General features: G+C 38.1%; 1 protein-coding gene across 6 annotated transcripts; it reads left to right on the forward strand.

Annotated features, from left to right (window-relative positions):
• Positions 1-1,329: 1,329 nt before the first annotated feature.
• TM4SF18 (transmembrane 4 L six family member 18) lies at positions 1,330-14,503 on the forward strand. Of its 6 annotated transcripts, none has more exons than XM_008008751.3 (6): positions 1,332-1,569; positions 1,693-1,886; positions 5,202-5,291; positions 6,373-6,515; positions 10,545-10,725; positions 12,771-14,503. In XM_008008751.3, exons 2-6 carry the CDS (start codon positions 1,710-1,712, stop codon positions 12,873-12,875), a joined length of 696 nt encoding a protein of 231 aa, XP_008006942.2. In that variant the 5' UTR covers positions 1,332-1,569; positions 1,693-1,709; the 3' UTR covers positions 12,876-14,503. The 6 variants fall into 6 exon arrangements, with proteins under 6 accessions (XP_037858670.1, XP_008006942.2, XP_008006944.1 ...); XM_008008753.3 differs by having other exon boundaries at positions 1,334-1,569; positions 12,741-12,877; XM_008008752.3 differs by having other exon boundaries at positions 1,342-1,569; positions 11,492-14,503.
• Positions 14,504-17,215: the final 2,712 nt, after the last annotated feature.

Consider the following 17,215-nt stretch of genomic DNA (forward strand, 5'->3'; position numbering starts at 1 on the left):
GAGCCGAGTCATCATCATCTCTTACCTGGATTTTGGAAATGGCTTCAGAACTCATCTCCTTTATCTCCTCCACACCCTTTACCACCTATTTACAACACAGCAGCCAGAGTGAACCTTTTAAAACATCAAGCACAGTGCCTGCCACATAAGCGATGCTCAATGAATACTCAATCAAAAATATTATTCTCTTCCCAATCATCCCAGGAACTCTAGTAAATATGATTTTATGCTGCTTCTCTGTGACTGGAAAAAGTGTCTAATGCCCAGATTTTTTGATGCACTTAGATCGAAAGCATTAGAGGGAAAAAAATCATATCCACAAGGGGGTGCCAAGAAACCTCTTTGGAACCTGTACTGCTAGTCTGTCTTTCTTTCTTCCTTCCTTCCTTCCTTCCTTTCTTTCTTTCTTTCTTTCTTTCTTTCTTTCTTTCTTTCTTTCTTTCTTTCTTTCTTTCTTTCTTTCTCTCTTTCTTTCTCTCTTTCTCTCTTTCTCTCTTTCTCTCTTTCTCTCTCTCTCTCTCTCTCTCTCTCTCTCTCTCTCTCTCTCTCCCCCTTTCTCCCTTTCTCCCTTTCTCCCTTTCTCCCTTTCTCCCTTTCTCCCTTTCTCCCTTTCTCTCTTTCTCTCTTTCTCTCTTTCTTTCTTTCTTTCTTTCTTTCTTTTGAAACAGAGTCTCACTTTGTCACCCAGGCTGGAGTGCAGTGGAATGATCTCTGCTCACTGCAACCGCCGTCTCCCAGGTTCAAGTGATTCTCCTGCCTCAGCCTCCGGAGTAGCTGAGATTACAGGCGCCCACTACCATGCCCGGCTAATATTTGTATTTTTAGTAGAGATCGGGTTTCACCATGTTGGCCAGGCTGGTCTCGAACTCCTGATCTCAGATGATCCACCTGCCTCGGCCTCTCAAAGTGCTGAGATTACAGGCGTGAGCCACTGCACCAGCCCTATCTTTGTTTTGTTAATAGTAGGGAAAATATTTATTTCTGTTATGATTTTTCAGAGAGGTAGAGATAATAGATGCAAACTCTTCGAAGGAAAGCTGTACTGATCTAACCAAGATATTTTGTTTTTCTCATCCACCAGTTCCTTTCTCAGTCCTTTCTGTATCCCTTGCAATTTGAACAAAGCTTGGTGAATAGTGAGCACATAAAAAGCATATTAGGTGAAAGACAGATACATAAAGAGGGTAAAGTCAGGACATTTTAACAAACATATCAAGCTCTAAATATAAACCTCCTTAGTAGTTTTCTCTTTAACCCTCTCTCCACTGTTGGATGAAATTTACTACATTCAATCCCAGTCCCCACCCCAACTTCCTTCTTAACACAGGGTCAGGGTTAAGCCTTCAGTGCTTTAATCCAGAGGAAAATGACTTATTTTAAAAAGCAGTGAAAAACACCGCATTCCTTTGGCACAGGATGAAGACCAGCTCAGCTCTTCAGTTGTTGATCATTGTCTATTGTTCTCCAAACAGTAAACCACTATTTCACACTGAGATTGTCGGCTGCGGATATATTCCAATTCCCCGGCTCCTCATGAATATGAAGTGAAGGGCTCTGACCCTGAAAGTGGTAGGTAATCTCAAAAAACAAACAAAAAAAAAAACAAAAAAAAAAAGAGAGAGAGAATAAAGGTCAGGTAGGAAGAAGAAAACTAGACTTTCTGTGGCTGTATACTCTTGAAATCTCCCACAGGTTCTAAGCAGGGCAAAATGGGGTCTCGGAAGTGTGGAGGCTGCTTAAGTTGTCTGCTGATTCCGCTTGCACTTTGGAGTATAATTGTGAACATATTATTGTATTTCCCGAATGGGCAAACTTCCTATGCATCCAGCAATAAACTCACCAACTACGTGTGGTATTTTGAAGGAATCTGTTTCTCAGGCGTCATGGTAAGTGTGACTTTGGAGACTTGGGAGAGAAGGGGGAGTTGTAATTGAGACTTACCTTGTACCTAGTAAAAATAATGAACAATGGAAAAATCATTTGCTAATCTTGGGTGTCGGATTTGAAAGAGGGATGGGGATGAAGGGGCAGGTAATCTGCTAGGATTTGGGGCATAACTCTGTTTTCAATAAGCTGCTCAGCAATGCAGCTTCAGTAATGCAGGAAATTAGTCCTAATGAAAGTCTGTGGGACACTGGCCTGTAAAAAGAGTATGTTCTCATGAACACTGCATATCAGTTTAAGCTATTTGATCTTCAGTGGCATTACTGTTTTCTAGAACAGATTTTCTGTCTGCACTCATGTCTTTCTAGCTTGAATGGGCTTTAGGACAGCATGAAAAAAAGCAGCAACTTGGATATTCAGACAAACCTGCATGTCAATCTAAGTTCTGTTGTTTGCGCCATGGACCTTTAGCACGTTACTCAGTATCTTTCAGCCTCAGTATTCTAATGTGAAAAATGTGAATAATGGCATTTACTTTTCAAGATAAAAAATATATATAGATAAAGTGCCCAGGAGAGAGACTGACATGTAGTAGATAGTCAGTGACTGTTGTAATTATGATTATTAAAGAATGAGCTGTGTCATCATTAAATAATCCTACATTGAGACCCTAATAATGGAGGGAGTTTTTGAAAAGTAAATTGAATTATCAATGGTAAGAATCCATGAACGTTTTCCTGATGACTTTGTGTTCTTTAAAAATAAACAAACTGATAGTAAATCATGTTGGCAACTCAGAGAAAAAGACAATTTCCTGGTCAAGTCATTTCTCTCTTTTTTTTTTTAATTATTTTTTTTTTTTGTTATTATACTTTAAGTTCTAGGGTCCATTTGCACAACGTGCAGGTTTGTTACATATGTATACATGTGCCATGTTGGTGTGCTGTACCCATTAACTCGTCATTTACATTAGGTATATCTCCTGATGCTATCCCTCCCCCCGTCCCCTCCCCACAATAGGCCCCGGTGTCTGATGTTCCCCTTCCTGTATCCAAGTGATCTCATTGTTCAATTCCCACCTACGAGTGAGAACATGTGGTGTTTGGTTTTCTGTTCTTGCGATAGTTTGCTGAGAATGATGGTTTCCAGTTGCATCCATGTCCCTACAAAGGACACAAATTCATCCTTTTTTGTGGCTGCATAGCATTCCATGGTGTATATGTGCCACATTTTCTTAATCCAGTCTATTACTGATGGACATTTGGGTTGATTCCAAGTCTTTGCTATTGTGAATAGTGCTGCAATAAACATACGTGTGCATGTGTCTTTATAGCAACATGATTTATAATCCTTTGGGTATATACCCAGTAATAGTGCATTATGGACTGTAAGCTAATCAGACCACCAATAATGTAGAAGAAAATTCATTATGATCTATTTCTACATGTTTTAGGGGTGTTTAATTATTATATTTGAATAGCTATGTTGTAAAGCAATTTTCATTTAGTTATTCATTTTGCACATTAAATTAATAAACTTTAAAATATTAATATCCAATGCTATTGAAGTTGCCATGAAATAAGTACATAAATAATGTTGGCTGCACTACAAATAAGTGTCAGTCTTTTGGGGAAGAGTTTGGTGTAATATATCAAGAGCCATGAAAATGCTTATGTCCTTTGACTCAGTAATCCTGTGTCTCATCATTTATTCTGAGGAAATCATCCAAAATAAGGAAAGAGCTATGTGCACAAATGATTGTGGCTGCATTGGTATAATAGCAAATAATTAGAAGAAGCATCTTACAGAGAAGTAGTGAAATAAATTATGGTACATTCACTTCATACAGTGGTGAAAATTATAATTATGAAGATGTAACAACATGGAAAATGCACATTATTTCATGTTAAGTGAAAAAAGGCACAACAACGTTGTGGGTAAATTACTATTGCAGCTGTGTCAAATAGACACATGTAGGAAAATACCAGAAATAAATGCATGAAGACACACGAGGGTGGTGGAATTATGTGTAATTTACCTCCATTATTCTTGACTCCTCTATATTGCAGTTATATTTTAAAACAAAAAAAAGAAGGCAGTGTCTCTTTCGACAGTTGATGCCTGAGCAATAAGACTACAGGCTCCAGGTCTAATTATCTCTATCAATATTGTAATAAAGCTGGTTACTATGCTTTTTGGCCTTGTCTCATCATTGTTTCCCTCAATATGCAATTGCAATAGATGGAAGAGTTGCAAGACATAACTAAGATTAGACCAGAATTTCAGTCTGTCATAACTAACGATGTTGAAAGGAAGGGAATATAGGACTCTTTTGCTTATATTCTATGCAAAAATTAAAACTGGGAAAAGAAACCTGTTCTCTATTTTTTTCATTTTCCAGAAATTATTAAAATATATTACTCTAACTGCATCAAATCCTTTTAGGAGAAAAGGAGAAGAATATAGGTAAATAATTAAATGAACAAAAAATTAATGAAAGCTGAAGAAATTTGGAAACTAGAAACATTGGCTACAAAGAGTAAAATAACAGTGAACTCAGCTGTAGGATTCAGTCCTGAATAGTAAGAGTAAAAACTGGATGGAGAATTTCCCATAAGCAATTCATGGTCTGTATCTAGCCTGACCAGAAATTGTAATGGTAAAGAAATACATGTTCTTTCCAGAGCTCTGGCCTTTTGCCTAAGATAAAATTTTAAAAAGGCAATAAGATGCATTGATTCTCCCACTTTGTTGGCTTGATACAGACAAAACACATTGAAACAATTTCAACCTGAGATGGTTTGAATGCATGTGGAAATTGAAGTCACTTTAAAGAGATATGGTTTCAGGTTAACTGAGCCTCTCACCTGCATTCCCAGAGGACAGTAAATGAAGAGAGGCTGGCAAACTACCAAGCCTGCTGAATGATTTTCCTTGGTTCTCCACAACTGAGTCATTGAGAAAGGCAGGTTTTGCTGCCCAGGATGGTATTCTCATGTCCATACCATTTACTTCTCCTTAATCATTAGCTTTCAATGGTTGCTAACCATGATAATGACAGCTAACGTTTATCAATCACTTACTATCAATCAACCACTATACTCAAAATGTCACATATATTACCTCATGACAACCTCTTAATACGATTTTATAGAGAAGGTGTTTCAAATTCACACAGCTAGAAAGTGGCAGAGCTTGGATTCAAATCCAGATCTACCTGACCCCAGAGTCTATGCTTGAAGTCACTGTCTTCTGATTATAAGCACAAATGTAAACAAGCATTTCATTGATAACATTTTATGTCTTCCCTCCTATAGATGCTTATAGTAGCAACAGTTCTTCTGGTACTGGAGAATAATAACAACTATAAATGTTGCCAGAGTGAAAACTGCAGCAAAAAATATGTGGTAAGAGCAATAGTTTTTTGAGGATGATTGCGTGGGTTCTAGCTTTCTTTCCTCTCACTCAGAAACACAAAAGTATTGACAGTGTTGTACCCTCACTACTGTTGAGTACGGTACAGAGATCAAGAATTTACTGCCAAGATCATCTTCCATTTTGCTTAGTCTTTCCTCCGTCTTTGTTCTACTGATGTGCTTTCAGAAAATCAACATTTAAAGATACCTAAAATTAGGAAATCTTACTTTTTCCTAACTGAGTTTCTATTAGTCTATTTTTTCTTTATAAACTTTATTGAGGGCTAAATTACATATAATAAATGGCATCCATTAAAAGTATGCAATATCATGAGTTTTAACAGTTGACTATACCCATGAAACCACCATTGCAGTCAAGATAACAGAATATTTCTGCCAATCCCAAAAGATTAACCGTTGATTTACTTTTTGTCATTATAGATTAGTTTGTATTTTATTTATGTGGAATCACACAGTATTTGTCTTTTTTATCTGTTTTTTTTCATCCAGGATAATAATTTTTAGATTCATCCATGTTGTTGGGTGTATGTGATGTGCATTTTTTAAGTTGGCACTTTAAAAATTATTAAAATAGTATCAGGAAGAATAATACAACCAAATTTTCAAAGCCAGTGCTCTTGCATTTCTACTATTCTCCTTATCCTCTTCCTCCTCTTCATCATTATTCACACTTGCATAGAGAACCCACTCTACCTAGAAAATAACAGGTCTTCAATAGATAGTTGTGGGTTGATTGATCACGTCCTTCGGTGCATTTTCATAAGAGGTGATCATTATTTTGATATCATAATTCCAGAAGGAAAGAATAAATTTAGTAAATTACCTAGTTACCTCTACGTGATGCCAAACAAAATGTTATTTAAAAACTTATTTGTAAGATCAAATAGGTTTGGGTTACTTTTTTTTTTATTATTTGTATGTGGGCATTTAGTATTGTATAGACTGCATGAGCTTGGATGAATAGGGGAATGTAGTTATCTGATAATTTATCCACAATATCCCCTTGTCATTGCATTCTATGGTACTAACCTGTTTCTGTGTTTTAATTTAGACACTGCTGTCGATTATCTTTTCTTCCCTTGGAATTGCTTTTTCTGGATACTGCCTGGTCATCTCCGCTTTGGGTCTTATCCAGGGGCCATATTGCCGCACCCTTGATGGCTGGGAGTATGCTTTTGAAGGCACTGCTGGACGGTAAGGAATAATTCCCCAAACCAAGGAGGTCAGAAAATCAGAAATACCTGGCCTCATGCTCATGCTCACGATCATTTTCCATGATCACTTTGGGGTTCCATGTGGCTGTTTTAGTGCAGAATTTTCCTGTTAGTTTACTAACATCCAGACCAATTTGTTCTTGCACAGATCTTTGTTTAGATTTTTTTCTTCAGTCTTTTAATGCGATTTTCATTCAACGTCTTGAGGCTGTCATGGAGCTATCTAAATGAAAGGTGTGTTTCTCCCTACCTCATATTGAAATCGTGTGGTTACTATGGTCTGGTCTGGTCTGGTAACAGCTGGAGCTTATGGCCTGGGTGGATCCAGGAACTCAGTTTTGTTTATGGCCAGGTTGGACATATGGTCTGTTACAACTGTGAAAGGGCTTGGGAAGGAGAGAAACCATGGTGCTCTTGGATGGTGCCACTCAGGGCTATAGTAGGAGGGATGATAAAGAGATAGAACAAGGCAGGGTGAGCAGGAAAGTGCAGTCTGTGATCCAGGGACATGATTAGATGCAGGAGTTTGTGGAATAAGCCAGAGCTTATGCAGTTTTTACTGGAGAAGTGTCTAAAGAGGTGGTCTTGCTCAGAAGGCTAGTAATTCAGTCAGGAGTCTCACAACCCAAACCCAGATCTCAGAATGCCTCACACTAGCCTTGTGCTGGGCTTATTGGATTCCCAGCACCAGATGCAGATTAGGAGGTAGCAGGGCCCAGAAAGAAATACAGAAGAAGTCCATTGAATCTCTCCTTGTTTTTATCCTGTGCTCAGAATTCTAATGGAGTAAAATGAGGGAATGTCTGTACCATTCACTGGGGGAAGTTATATTTTCTTCTCAACTCTCCATGATTCGCTTTATTGTTCGAGGCCCATGTCCATCTGAGGTCTTACATGTGCGTCTAGGCCTGCATGGCAGAGTTGCTTCTGTGCCTGTACCTGCCTTCATTCTGAAGATTTTTACAGGGTGCTACATACCATGACCTTTCTTAACAAACATGAATCTCCCTCAGGTCAGGAAAACCTAGATAATAACCTCAGGCTTTCCTGAGAAATTGGAAGAGACACTCCTGGAGGACTGATGGGGCTCAGTAAAGAGGATCCTAATGTAGAAATTCCCACTAGGTGCAAAAGAACCCTTTTTAATGCCATCAGCCCCTGAACTTTTCCCTACCTCAAAATCAAAACTTCCCCTTTTAAGTCATGACTCTCTAGGCTACCTGTATGCCCCTCCATTACTCCCTTAAGCTGCCCCAGAGGCTTGTTTTCACCTGTTTCCATCTATGTAAAAATGTTTAAAGGTGAAACATTGATAGGAGGCAACACAGGGAAGCTAAGTCTCTGGTCCCCTCAAGAAGTTTCCAAGGCTTGACAACTACAGTGTGGAGCAGGTGTTAATATTGAATTGTGCATATCAATTATTCATTTGTGCATTTATTCAGCAAATATTCATTGAGCACTGACTAGGTCCAAGCCTTGCACTAAGTACTGGAGAATCAGAGGTAAATCACACAGAGTCCTTTCCCTCCAGAAACTCACACAGACCTGACAGAACATGCTACTGAGATGGAAACCTTAAGGTGAATGAACATTGCCTTTGGAGTACAGGTCTTTGGTGGTTATAGATCGAGATTCAAGTCCCTCCCTCCTACTTATAAGCTACACGACCTTAGACAAGTATCTGGCTATCTTTGAGCCTCTGTAAGTTGGGGACAATAATCACTTCTACCTCATAGAATTTAGAATTAAATGGAAGTAATGGACAAATGTGATGTGATAAATTTTCAGGTTTTATTATTAACATTATTTCCCTGTATATTCCTTTATGCCACATGACATTCCCCACCTGCCAGGTAGCCAGCAGATTTAGTCACTGCCATGGTGGCTGGTGAGGATCCTGAGTTAGTTTTCATTCAACAAATACTTACTGATCTTTACAATTTGTCAAGCATGATCTTAGAGCTTAGACCTGGCAATTCAGAGTGAACAAAACATAGTCAGTGCTCTCAGAGTACACAGCCTGCTAAGGAAATAGAAATAGATGCAGATACAGATGCAGCCACAAATAGATATACAGATACAGATAGAATTACAATGAATGAAGTAAATGCTGCCATAGAGCTGCGTGTGGAGGTAGTGGAGGGAGTGGGTGTCAGGACAAGCTTCTATGTTCCTCCCCAACCCTGCCAGGGCACTTATGCACCTCTGCAGTTTACAAGAAGGATTAAACAGTATCATAGTCTGGGAAAAAAACAAGAGCCTTGCAATATTGGGGGAACTCCTGCCAATATTTCAGTGTAGGTTGTTTCTATTTTCCATAAGTGTTGGCTGGCTGAGAAATAAAGAGAAAGAATACAAAGAGAGGAATTTTACAGCTGGGCTGCCAGGGGTGACATCACATATCGGTAGGGCCATGATGCCCACCTGAGTCTCAGATCAGCAAATTTTTATTAAGGGTTTCAAAAGAGGAGGGGGTGTAAGAACAGGGAGTAGGTACAAAGATCACATACTTCAAAGGGCAAAAAGCAGAACTACTAATAAGGGTCTAACAAAGATCACAAGGCAAAGGGCAAAAGCAGAACTACTGATAAGGGTTGATGTTCAGCAGTGCATATATTGTCTTGTTAAACATCTTAAACAACAGAAAACAGGGTTTGAGAGCAGAGAACTGGTCTGACCACAAATTTACCAGGGCAGAGTTTCCCAACCCTAGTAAGCCTGAGGGTACTGCAGGAGACCAGGGCGTATCTCAGTCTTTATCTCAACCACGAAGACAGACATTCCCAGAGTGGCTATTTACAGACCTCCCCCCAGGAATGCATTCCTTACCCAGGGTATTAATATTAATATTCCTTGCTAGGAAAAGAATTTAGTGATATCTCTCCTACTTGCATGCCTGTTTATAGGCTCTCTGCAAGAAGAAAAATATGGCTCTTTTTGCCCAACCTCTCAGGCAGTCAGACATTATGGTTGTCTTCCCTTGTTTCCTAAAAATCGCTGTTATTCTGTTCTTTTTCAAGGTGCACTGATTTCATATTGTTCAAACACACGTTTTACAATCAATTTGTACAGTTAACACAATTATCACCATAGTCCTGAGGTGACGTACATCCTCAGCTTACAAAGATAGCAAGATTAAGAGATTAAAGACAGGTGTAAGAAATTATAAAAGAATTATTTGGGAATTGATAAATGTCCATGAAATCTTCACAATTTATGTTCATCTGCCACAGGTCCAGCCAGTCCCTCCATTCAGGGTCCCTGATTTCCTGCAACATTGCAAGTCATCTTGTTTTAAATTGCTAGATGATCTGTGCAGAGCATGTACTAGGAACAGTCTAGACGAGGGATCTGGAGGGACTCATTTCCCTGGCAGCTGAGATGGAGATAGGGGCCAATGGGGATATGAGATAGGTCTAGGGAAATTTAATAGAAAACCACATCCGTGTTGTACTTTACAGGTTCCAAACCACTTGTATACACACTCTTACCAAATATTCACAATTACTCTGTGGTTAGATATTTAACCCCATTATCAAGATAAGAGTCTGTAGGCCAGAAGGGTAAAGTTCTTTGCTCAACATCCTACAGATCCAGGAATTCTGATTTCATATTCAGTGGTCATTCCCATTGGAGACAAGAGCCATTAGCAATATAAAGTAATTCTCAGAGTGTCTCTATTTCCTGGAGCATTAGAAGGTAGGAGATAAATAAAGGGGCAGAAAGAGTAAAAAAGAAGGAAGTAGGAAAGAAATGGAAGAGGGAGAAAGGAAAATGGAGAGGCCATGAGGGTGGTAAGGCAAGCACAACATTTATAATAAACTATGTATCTAGCTCAGTGCTATGCATATGATGTGTCCAATATGTGTTTCTGAATGGTTTTTAAAATACATTAATTCATATCTAATAACTATATATTTTAGTCACACAGTAATTTCTCAAACATACAAATACCTGTAGCTTTCTTCCTTGGACCCAGTATGTAGATTTGGCCATGGGTTTCTCTCAGTTTCCTTACAGATTCCAGCATATGGATTCAGTGCCTGGAACCTGCACATGTTGTGGAGTGGAACATCATTTTATTTTCCATTCTCATAACCCTCAGTGGGCTTCAAGTGATCATCTGCCTCATCAGAGTAGCCATGCAATTATCCAAGATACTGTGTGGAAGCTATTCAGTGATCATCCAGGTAACAGATTCTCATGGGGGCACCTGTAGCTCATCCATATTATCCCCACTTCCCAGGATTCAATGAGGCTTTCTGAAAAGACTCTAGAATTCCATCACTTTCCCCCCATTTCTATTGCCCTCATCTTTATTCAAGCTCTACTATCTCATTTTTTTCTGATATCCCAATGTGTCTTGGCTTATGTGTAAGGGTTGAATCAACTCAGTAATTGTAAAATCTGCATTTCTTGTTGTATGGTAAGACTGCATAAGTGTTTTGAATGAGCAATGTTTTAGTATTCTACATAGAGATAACTCAAAGCATGAAGAAATTTTGCCATTTATCAAGAATTTCCCTGTTCATAAGATAAGCAAAGGCTCCTAACCTTATCTCATTGAAATAACTTCTCTTCTGAACGCTGCTACATTCAACTAACAAACTTTTATCTTGAGTGCATAGTGAGTGCTTTTGAAGAAGAAGGGAAATATGTATTTATCCTATTGAAATTACTTCTACTTCATCTGCTAAAACACTAATGTTAATTTAGTTATGGTTGAAACTGCTATCAACAAGTCCAGTGAGAAGAAAAATTATGAATGAGATCTCTTGTATTTTGTTTAGCAACATAGAATGTGTAATACCTTTCCTACAAATTTCTAAGAGATGTGTTTCTGTTCTATCATATTTTGAATATGAAATATAAGTTTATGTTGCTACCTGGATTATGGATTACTAATCAAGCCAAGTTTATAACTTTAATCACTTCGTTTTTCCTTTTTTCCTATAGCCTGGAATCATTTGAATAAGGACAAAAATGTTTTCCATTATCAAGACATGGCCATCTATCTAAATATTATATCAACTGTGTAGACTTAAGGACAATATTGAAATGATGGTGCTTTCTCCATTTGGTGTTTATTTGTAAAATTTGCAGTCCTCACTGCACATGCAAGTATGCCACTCTTTCATTTAGAATGTTTTTTAAGCAATATGCATCAGGAACTTCAGAAATATTTCTGCCCTTTGATCAAACAAATCCATTTCCAAGAATCTATACTAGGGAAGTAAATAAGAATATGAGAGAAAACTTTATGCAAATATGTATATTGCAGCATTATTTAATATTCTGGAAAATTAGAAACACCTCAAAATTCTAAATTCAGAGGAAGGATTAAGTAAAGAGTGGTACATACTGTAAATGCTTTCTGATACTAAAAAATAAAGTAAATAAAAAATAAAGAGTACTAAATGATTGTAAAATTATAATCATTACAAATGATGTTTTTAAAATTATGAATACTAAATCAAAAAACAGGTCACAAATTCATGTTTACAGTATAACTATTTAAAGCAAATGAAATGCTAATAATCAAAATTTAGGATGAAAACTAAATCTAAAAGGAAATATAACAAAATGCCAATTATGTTTGGTTTGGGGCATTGATGGCCCTTCTTCCCACTTTTCTATATTTTCCAAGATTTCTTTATTGAATATGTTTTACTATAAATATTTTCTAAACTCATATTTTCACTATTAAATTTTTTTTATTTTTCCAAACTTTAAGGCATATGCTCTTTCCACATTCCTCAACATTATTTGCAAACATCATGAAATGACACTTCCATTCAACATTCAATGAGGAAAGTAGTGATATAGATAAGCCAAAAAGAGTTTTATATAAACTTATACAATCTAAACTCTTGCTCTTCCTTTCTGACTCCTAATGGTGAGTGTGATGGACTAGAAGAGGTAGCCTTAAAATAAGTGAGCAGCTAGGGAACATGCTCAATGGGCAAGAGAAAATGACCACTGACCAGTCAATACCTGTGTCAGGGGGAGGTACCAGTACCTATATTTATTTTTAAAGTAATTGAAAAGTAGAACACTTACAAATTTTCCACCTATACATGCCATGACTTCCTTAGGGATAGTAGCCACATCTTATATTTTCCCACCATCCATAGGACCCACTACACAGTGGAGCCAGTAGGCACTCAGTGTTGAATGCTCATACCAGGTTTTCTGCTTCCTGTAGTTACCCTGCTGAACACCGCTTCCATCACAGGTGCACTGGGCCTCAACACTTCTGCTATTTCCCCATTTGTCTCCTCCATGGACACTGTCAACAATGGTCTGTCAACACCTGCTCTGTGCCAAAGCCAGGGAGTAGGCTGGGGGGATACGGAAGAGAATATCTTTCTCCTTGATGCCTGCTGTGCCAACAGCCCCCTTTAAGCCCTATTTACAGCTTCTGCTGAAACAAGCATCTTGAAAGCAAGCCATGTTATATTCCACGTGACCTTCATGCTCTGGGACCAGCTGACTGAACTGGGGCAAGCCCCAGAGTCTTGGGCAGCCTATTGTCTTGCTAATGGCCTCTGACTTAGGCTGGAGTAAAAGACTATCCAAGCAAGACTGGTGGTTATTCAAGCATGAGAATTTGAACTAGGAAGCCAAGAATGAAGCAACTGGAGTATTACCATCAAAAAGTGGTTAAAGGATGAAGAAGGAAGCCAATATTTAGAGAGAGTATCTGGTTCACGTTAATAACCGTATCATATTAAAAGGAAGATATGTGAACTTCTGCTCCAAAAGTTCCTAAAACTGCCTTTGCCCACAGTGACAGTGTACACTAGGCCTGGTTTCTGTTCTTGGATTCCTAGATAGTCTTTCTTCTTTGTCACTGTGCTGATCATTTCAGTAAACCCCACCACTAAATCAGTGCAGCTCTGCCTATTGCAACCAAAATGACCCAACCAAAGTCTCCCTTTTCTAGATGTTGGGTTGGAGGGATGCTAAGACAAAGATGCTTAGGCTCCAGAGTTTTACGGAGCTTCATTCAATAACACTTTACTTTCCAAAGAACTTAAACATGAGATCCGAAGGACTTGGGCCAGGAGGCAAAACTACGCTACAAACACCATGTTGTACTCAGAGTGACCTCTCCTTTCTGACAACCCAGGATTTCTCTATCAAGTCCATAAGCTAGTCATATCCAGGACCATCTTGTTAAAGATTCTCCCAGAGTCTCCTCAGCCCTCTTGTAAACAGACTTCTGGAAGGTCCACCTCATCGGTTCGTCAGATATTTTCAGACTGTCTATCTCTTGTTTAGATTCAGCATGGCACCATACATTGAATGGACTATGAATAGATGTTTGCTGAATGACTCCAACACAGCATTGGACACATCAGGGGTACAGCCAAATGCAGCATGATATCTCTATCAGGAAAATTAAATTTTAACACAGCCACCAAATATTCTATATTTGAAGAGTATATGCTAATTATGCAATTTTAAGTAAAAAAAGCTGAATACAAAAAAGCTGAACACAAAAAAAGCTGAATATGTGTGTTTCATATCCTTGTGAATTCAAAGTAAAAAGGAAAAAAACTCAAAAACCAAATACATGTATACAGTTTGAAGCCAAATTTTTAATTAAGTAACCATATAATTACATGTAGACATGCGTAAACCTTCAGATATGTAAAGACCAGAAAAATATTTAAAAGTTAATAGTTACATCATCTGTGGTCATAACACCCTGAAAATGCCTAATATTGGAAGCTTAAGCAGGATTGGGCCAGGTTATTACTTAGATGGGATACCAGATGCTATAGGTTGAAAAAAGAAAGCATAAGTATATACAAGTTAATACTTAATAATTATCTCCTGATGATAGGACTATGAGTTAGTTATATCTCTTTTATTTACATTGTTCAGTATTTTCAAATTTCCCTTTGAAAATGTGTTATGTACCTGAATTATTAGAAAAAATAAATGTCATTTAAAAAGCAATGATCCTCTAATTCTTTCTGTAAAATTCATTTAAGGAGTTAAAATAGAAAATATATATAGGTATGTGTGTGACTGGCCTTCTCTTACCCTTTCCAGAAATAATCTTTCTACTTCCTAATCCTGAAAGAGAGTATTACCAGCTAATCCTAATTGAGAATGATTTATGTTTTATGCATTTCTGCACTTATTATTTATCTACTATTCCCCTTGCTTCTGTCTCATTGTTATTTTCCTAACTTCTTAAATTGAATACCTAGCTTATTGATTTTCTAACTTTCTTTTTCTTAAAATAAGCATTTAAGACTAGACATTTTTCTTTAATTACCATTTTGACTGAATCTCACAAGCTTTAAAATGTTGCATTTTCCTTGTTTAGTTATAAATATTTTCTAGTTTTCTTTATGATTTATTTTTTGTTCCGTGAGATTTTTAATGCTCTTTAAAATTTCTAAGTATATGGCTGGGTGCAGTGGCTCATGCCTGTAATCCCAGCGCTTTGAGAAGCCGAGGAGGGCAGATCACAAGGTCAGGAGTTCGAGACCAGCCTGGCCAACATAGTGAAACCCTATCTCTACTAAAAATACAAAAAAATTAGCCAGACTTGGTAGTGGGTGCCTGTAATCCCAGCTACCTGGGAGGCTGAGGTGGAGAATCTCTTGAACCTGGGAGGCGGAGGTTGCAGTGAGCCAAGACTGTGCCACTGTACTCCAGCCCGGGCAACAGTGTGAGATTCCATCTCAAAACAAACAAACAAACAAACAAATAAAAAACTTTCCAAGTACATGAGTTTATGTTATGTTTTTGTGATTTTGAACTTAATTGTATTGTGATCATATAAAGTGGTCTGTATGATTCCGATAATTTGAAAGTTTTTAAGATTTATTTTATGATTACTTTTTGTAAATGTTCTATGTGCTGTAAAATTATGTGTTTTCTCCAAATATGGAGGTCAGAATTGTATATGTGTACTAATATTAGGTCAAGTGATTAATTTTGTTCAGGTCTTCAATATTCTGTTTGGTTCTTTGCTTGATTTAGGGTTGCTGTGAGGATTAAATGAATATATAGAGAGAGTAATTTTATACTTTTATTGATATACATACCAGAAAACAGTATTTGGCACATAGATATGATTTATAAGTGGCCTATAGCACAGTGGAATAAAGATGTACTTTGGAGTCAAGTTGCTTGGGTTCGAATCTGGGTTCTGCCTTATTAGGTGTGCGACTTTGGTCAAGTTTACTTAACCTCTGTGAGCATCAGTTTCTGAGTCTGTATAACAGGAATAATAATAGGGTTGTTGTGAAGATTAATTGAGTTCAAACATGTAAAGTTCTTAGTGCCTGGGTGACTTAAATCAGAACCCAGGTGCAATTGGAGCAGATTTGGGATGGTGGGGACATGGAAATGCCACAAAAACAACAGAAGGGGAAGGGGATGGAGAAAGGTCATAGGGTCATAGAGACAGCAAAGGGTCAGCCATTTTAGGAGAGAAAGAAGGTGAAGGTAGATAGGCATTGTTAGGCTAGACAAAGTGCACAAGAGGCCAGCACTGCCTTACCTTTTGTCACATACTTGGAGACTGTGAGCTTAGCAGACATCATATTCAGATTCCTAAAATCCCTGCCTCTGGCCTATACATTTCCATCCCTTTGGAAAGCTATAAGGAATAGGGGCAATCCAAGGTTACTATTGTGAAAACCATAACTATTTGTATTCAGAAAGAATCCTGCTAGCTCTGCTTCCTGCTTTGTGAGACGAAGCTGAAAATTAAGGACAAGATTCCAGTTCTAGAAGAACTGAGATCTATGGCAGGAAATTAAGTTAAGGAGTCAAGTTTGAGTGTGTGCAGCTGGACAGGCAGGGCAAGATACACAAACCTGGCCACTGAAATCTTTTTATGTTAGAAAGAGCACTGGATGTGGTGCCTGGCTACCGAGGTCAGAGATCACACCATGCCTAGTCAGTCCAAGGAACTTAACCAATTCAGATACAATGCTTTATCTGGGTTAAGATGAAAACACACACACACACACACACACACACACACACGCAGAGACATTTCACTCCTGCCTAAAATCACACTAAATTTACAATAAAAGGTTTTTTTTAAGACATAAAACCACAAATATGGGGAGATTAGGAGAGATGTCAAAAGAAATAAAATTTTGGAAGCTACAAAACATATTGATGACAGGTAACTGATCAAATCAACCAAGAAACATAAGAATCCTGAGCTGTCAGTGGGGGAAGCTGAAGGCTACCTGATTTATACCTCAGAATTTTCCATAGACTCCCAAATTGATAGTGTCAGAGCCCTCTGGACCTGGAAGTGGAGGAAGACCATTAAAATAGGAGTTCTGTGAGTCCCTGTATCCTTTCTCCTCTCCATGCCACTGGGAAGTGACTGGCATCTGAAAATTCTCTGGACAGGGTAAAATAGATGGTCTTCTCTGAGTTGGAGGAAACTAGATTCACTAAAGATGTGAATACAATCCCAAAAATCAGAAGAATTAAGTAAGTGGTATATCCTGAAGGATGAATGCTGAGGCACTCCCCCCACAAAGCGGTCTTAACCCACTCAGATCTCAGAACGCTGGCGGCCAGTCAGAGCTTAACCTCCCCAGCTGGAGACTCTCTAGCGAGTCTGCCCAGTACCAGGGGAAGATTTTAGATACTGGCTGTAGTAGGCTAAATAAACAAAATGCCATA

Source organism: Chlorocebus sabaeus, chromosome 15 (assembly GCF_047675955.1).
Source record: "Chlorocebus sabaeus isolate Y175 chromosome 15, mChlSab1.0.hap1, whole genome shotgun sequence".
In the NCBI taxonomy this organism is placed as follows: domain Eukaryota; kingdom Metazoa; phylum Chordata; class Mammalia; order Primates; family Cercopithecidae; genus Chlorocebus; species Chlorocebus sabaeus.

Bases quoted from the DNA above. Each gene is read 5' to 3' on its own strand.
- TM4SF18 (XM_008008751.3), top strand. From the start codon at position 1,710: ATGGGGTCTCGGAAGTGTGGAGGCTGCTTAAGTTGTCTGCTGATTCCG. The intron at 1,887-5,201 runs GTAAGTGTGACT...TCCCTCCTATAG, and splicing joins TCTGTTTCTCAGGCGTCATG to ATGCTTATAGTAGCAACAGT. The intron at 5,292-6,372 runs GTAAGAGCAATA...GTTTTAATTTAG, and splicing joins ACTGCAGCAAAAAATATGTG to ACACTGCTGTCGATTATCTT.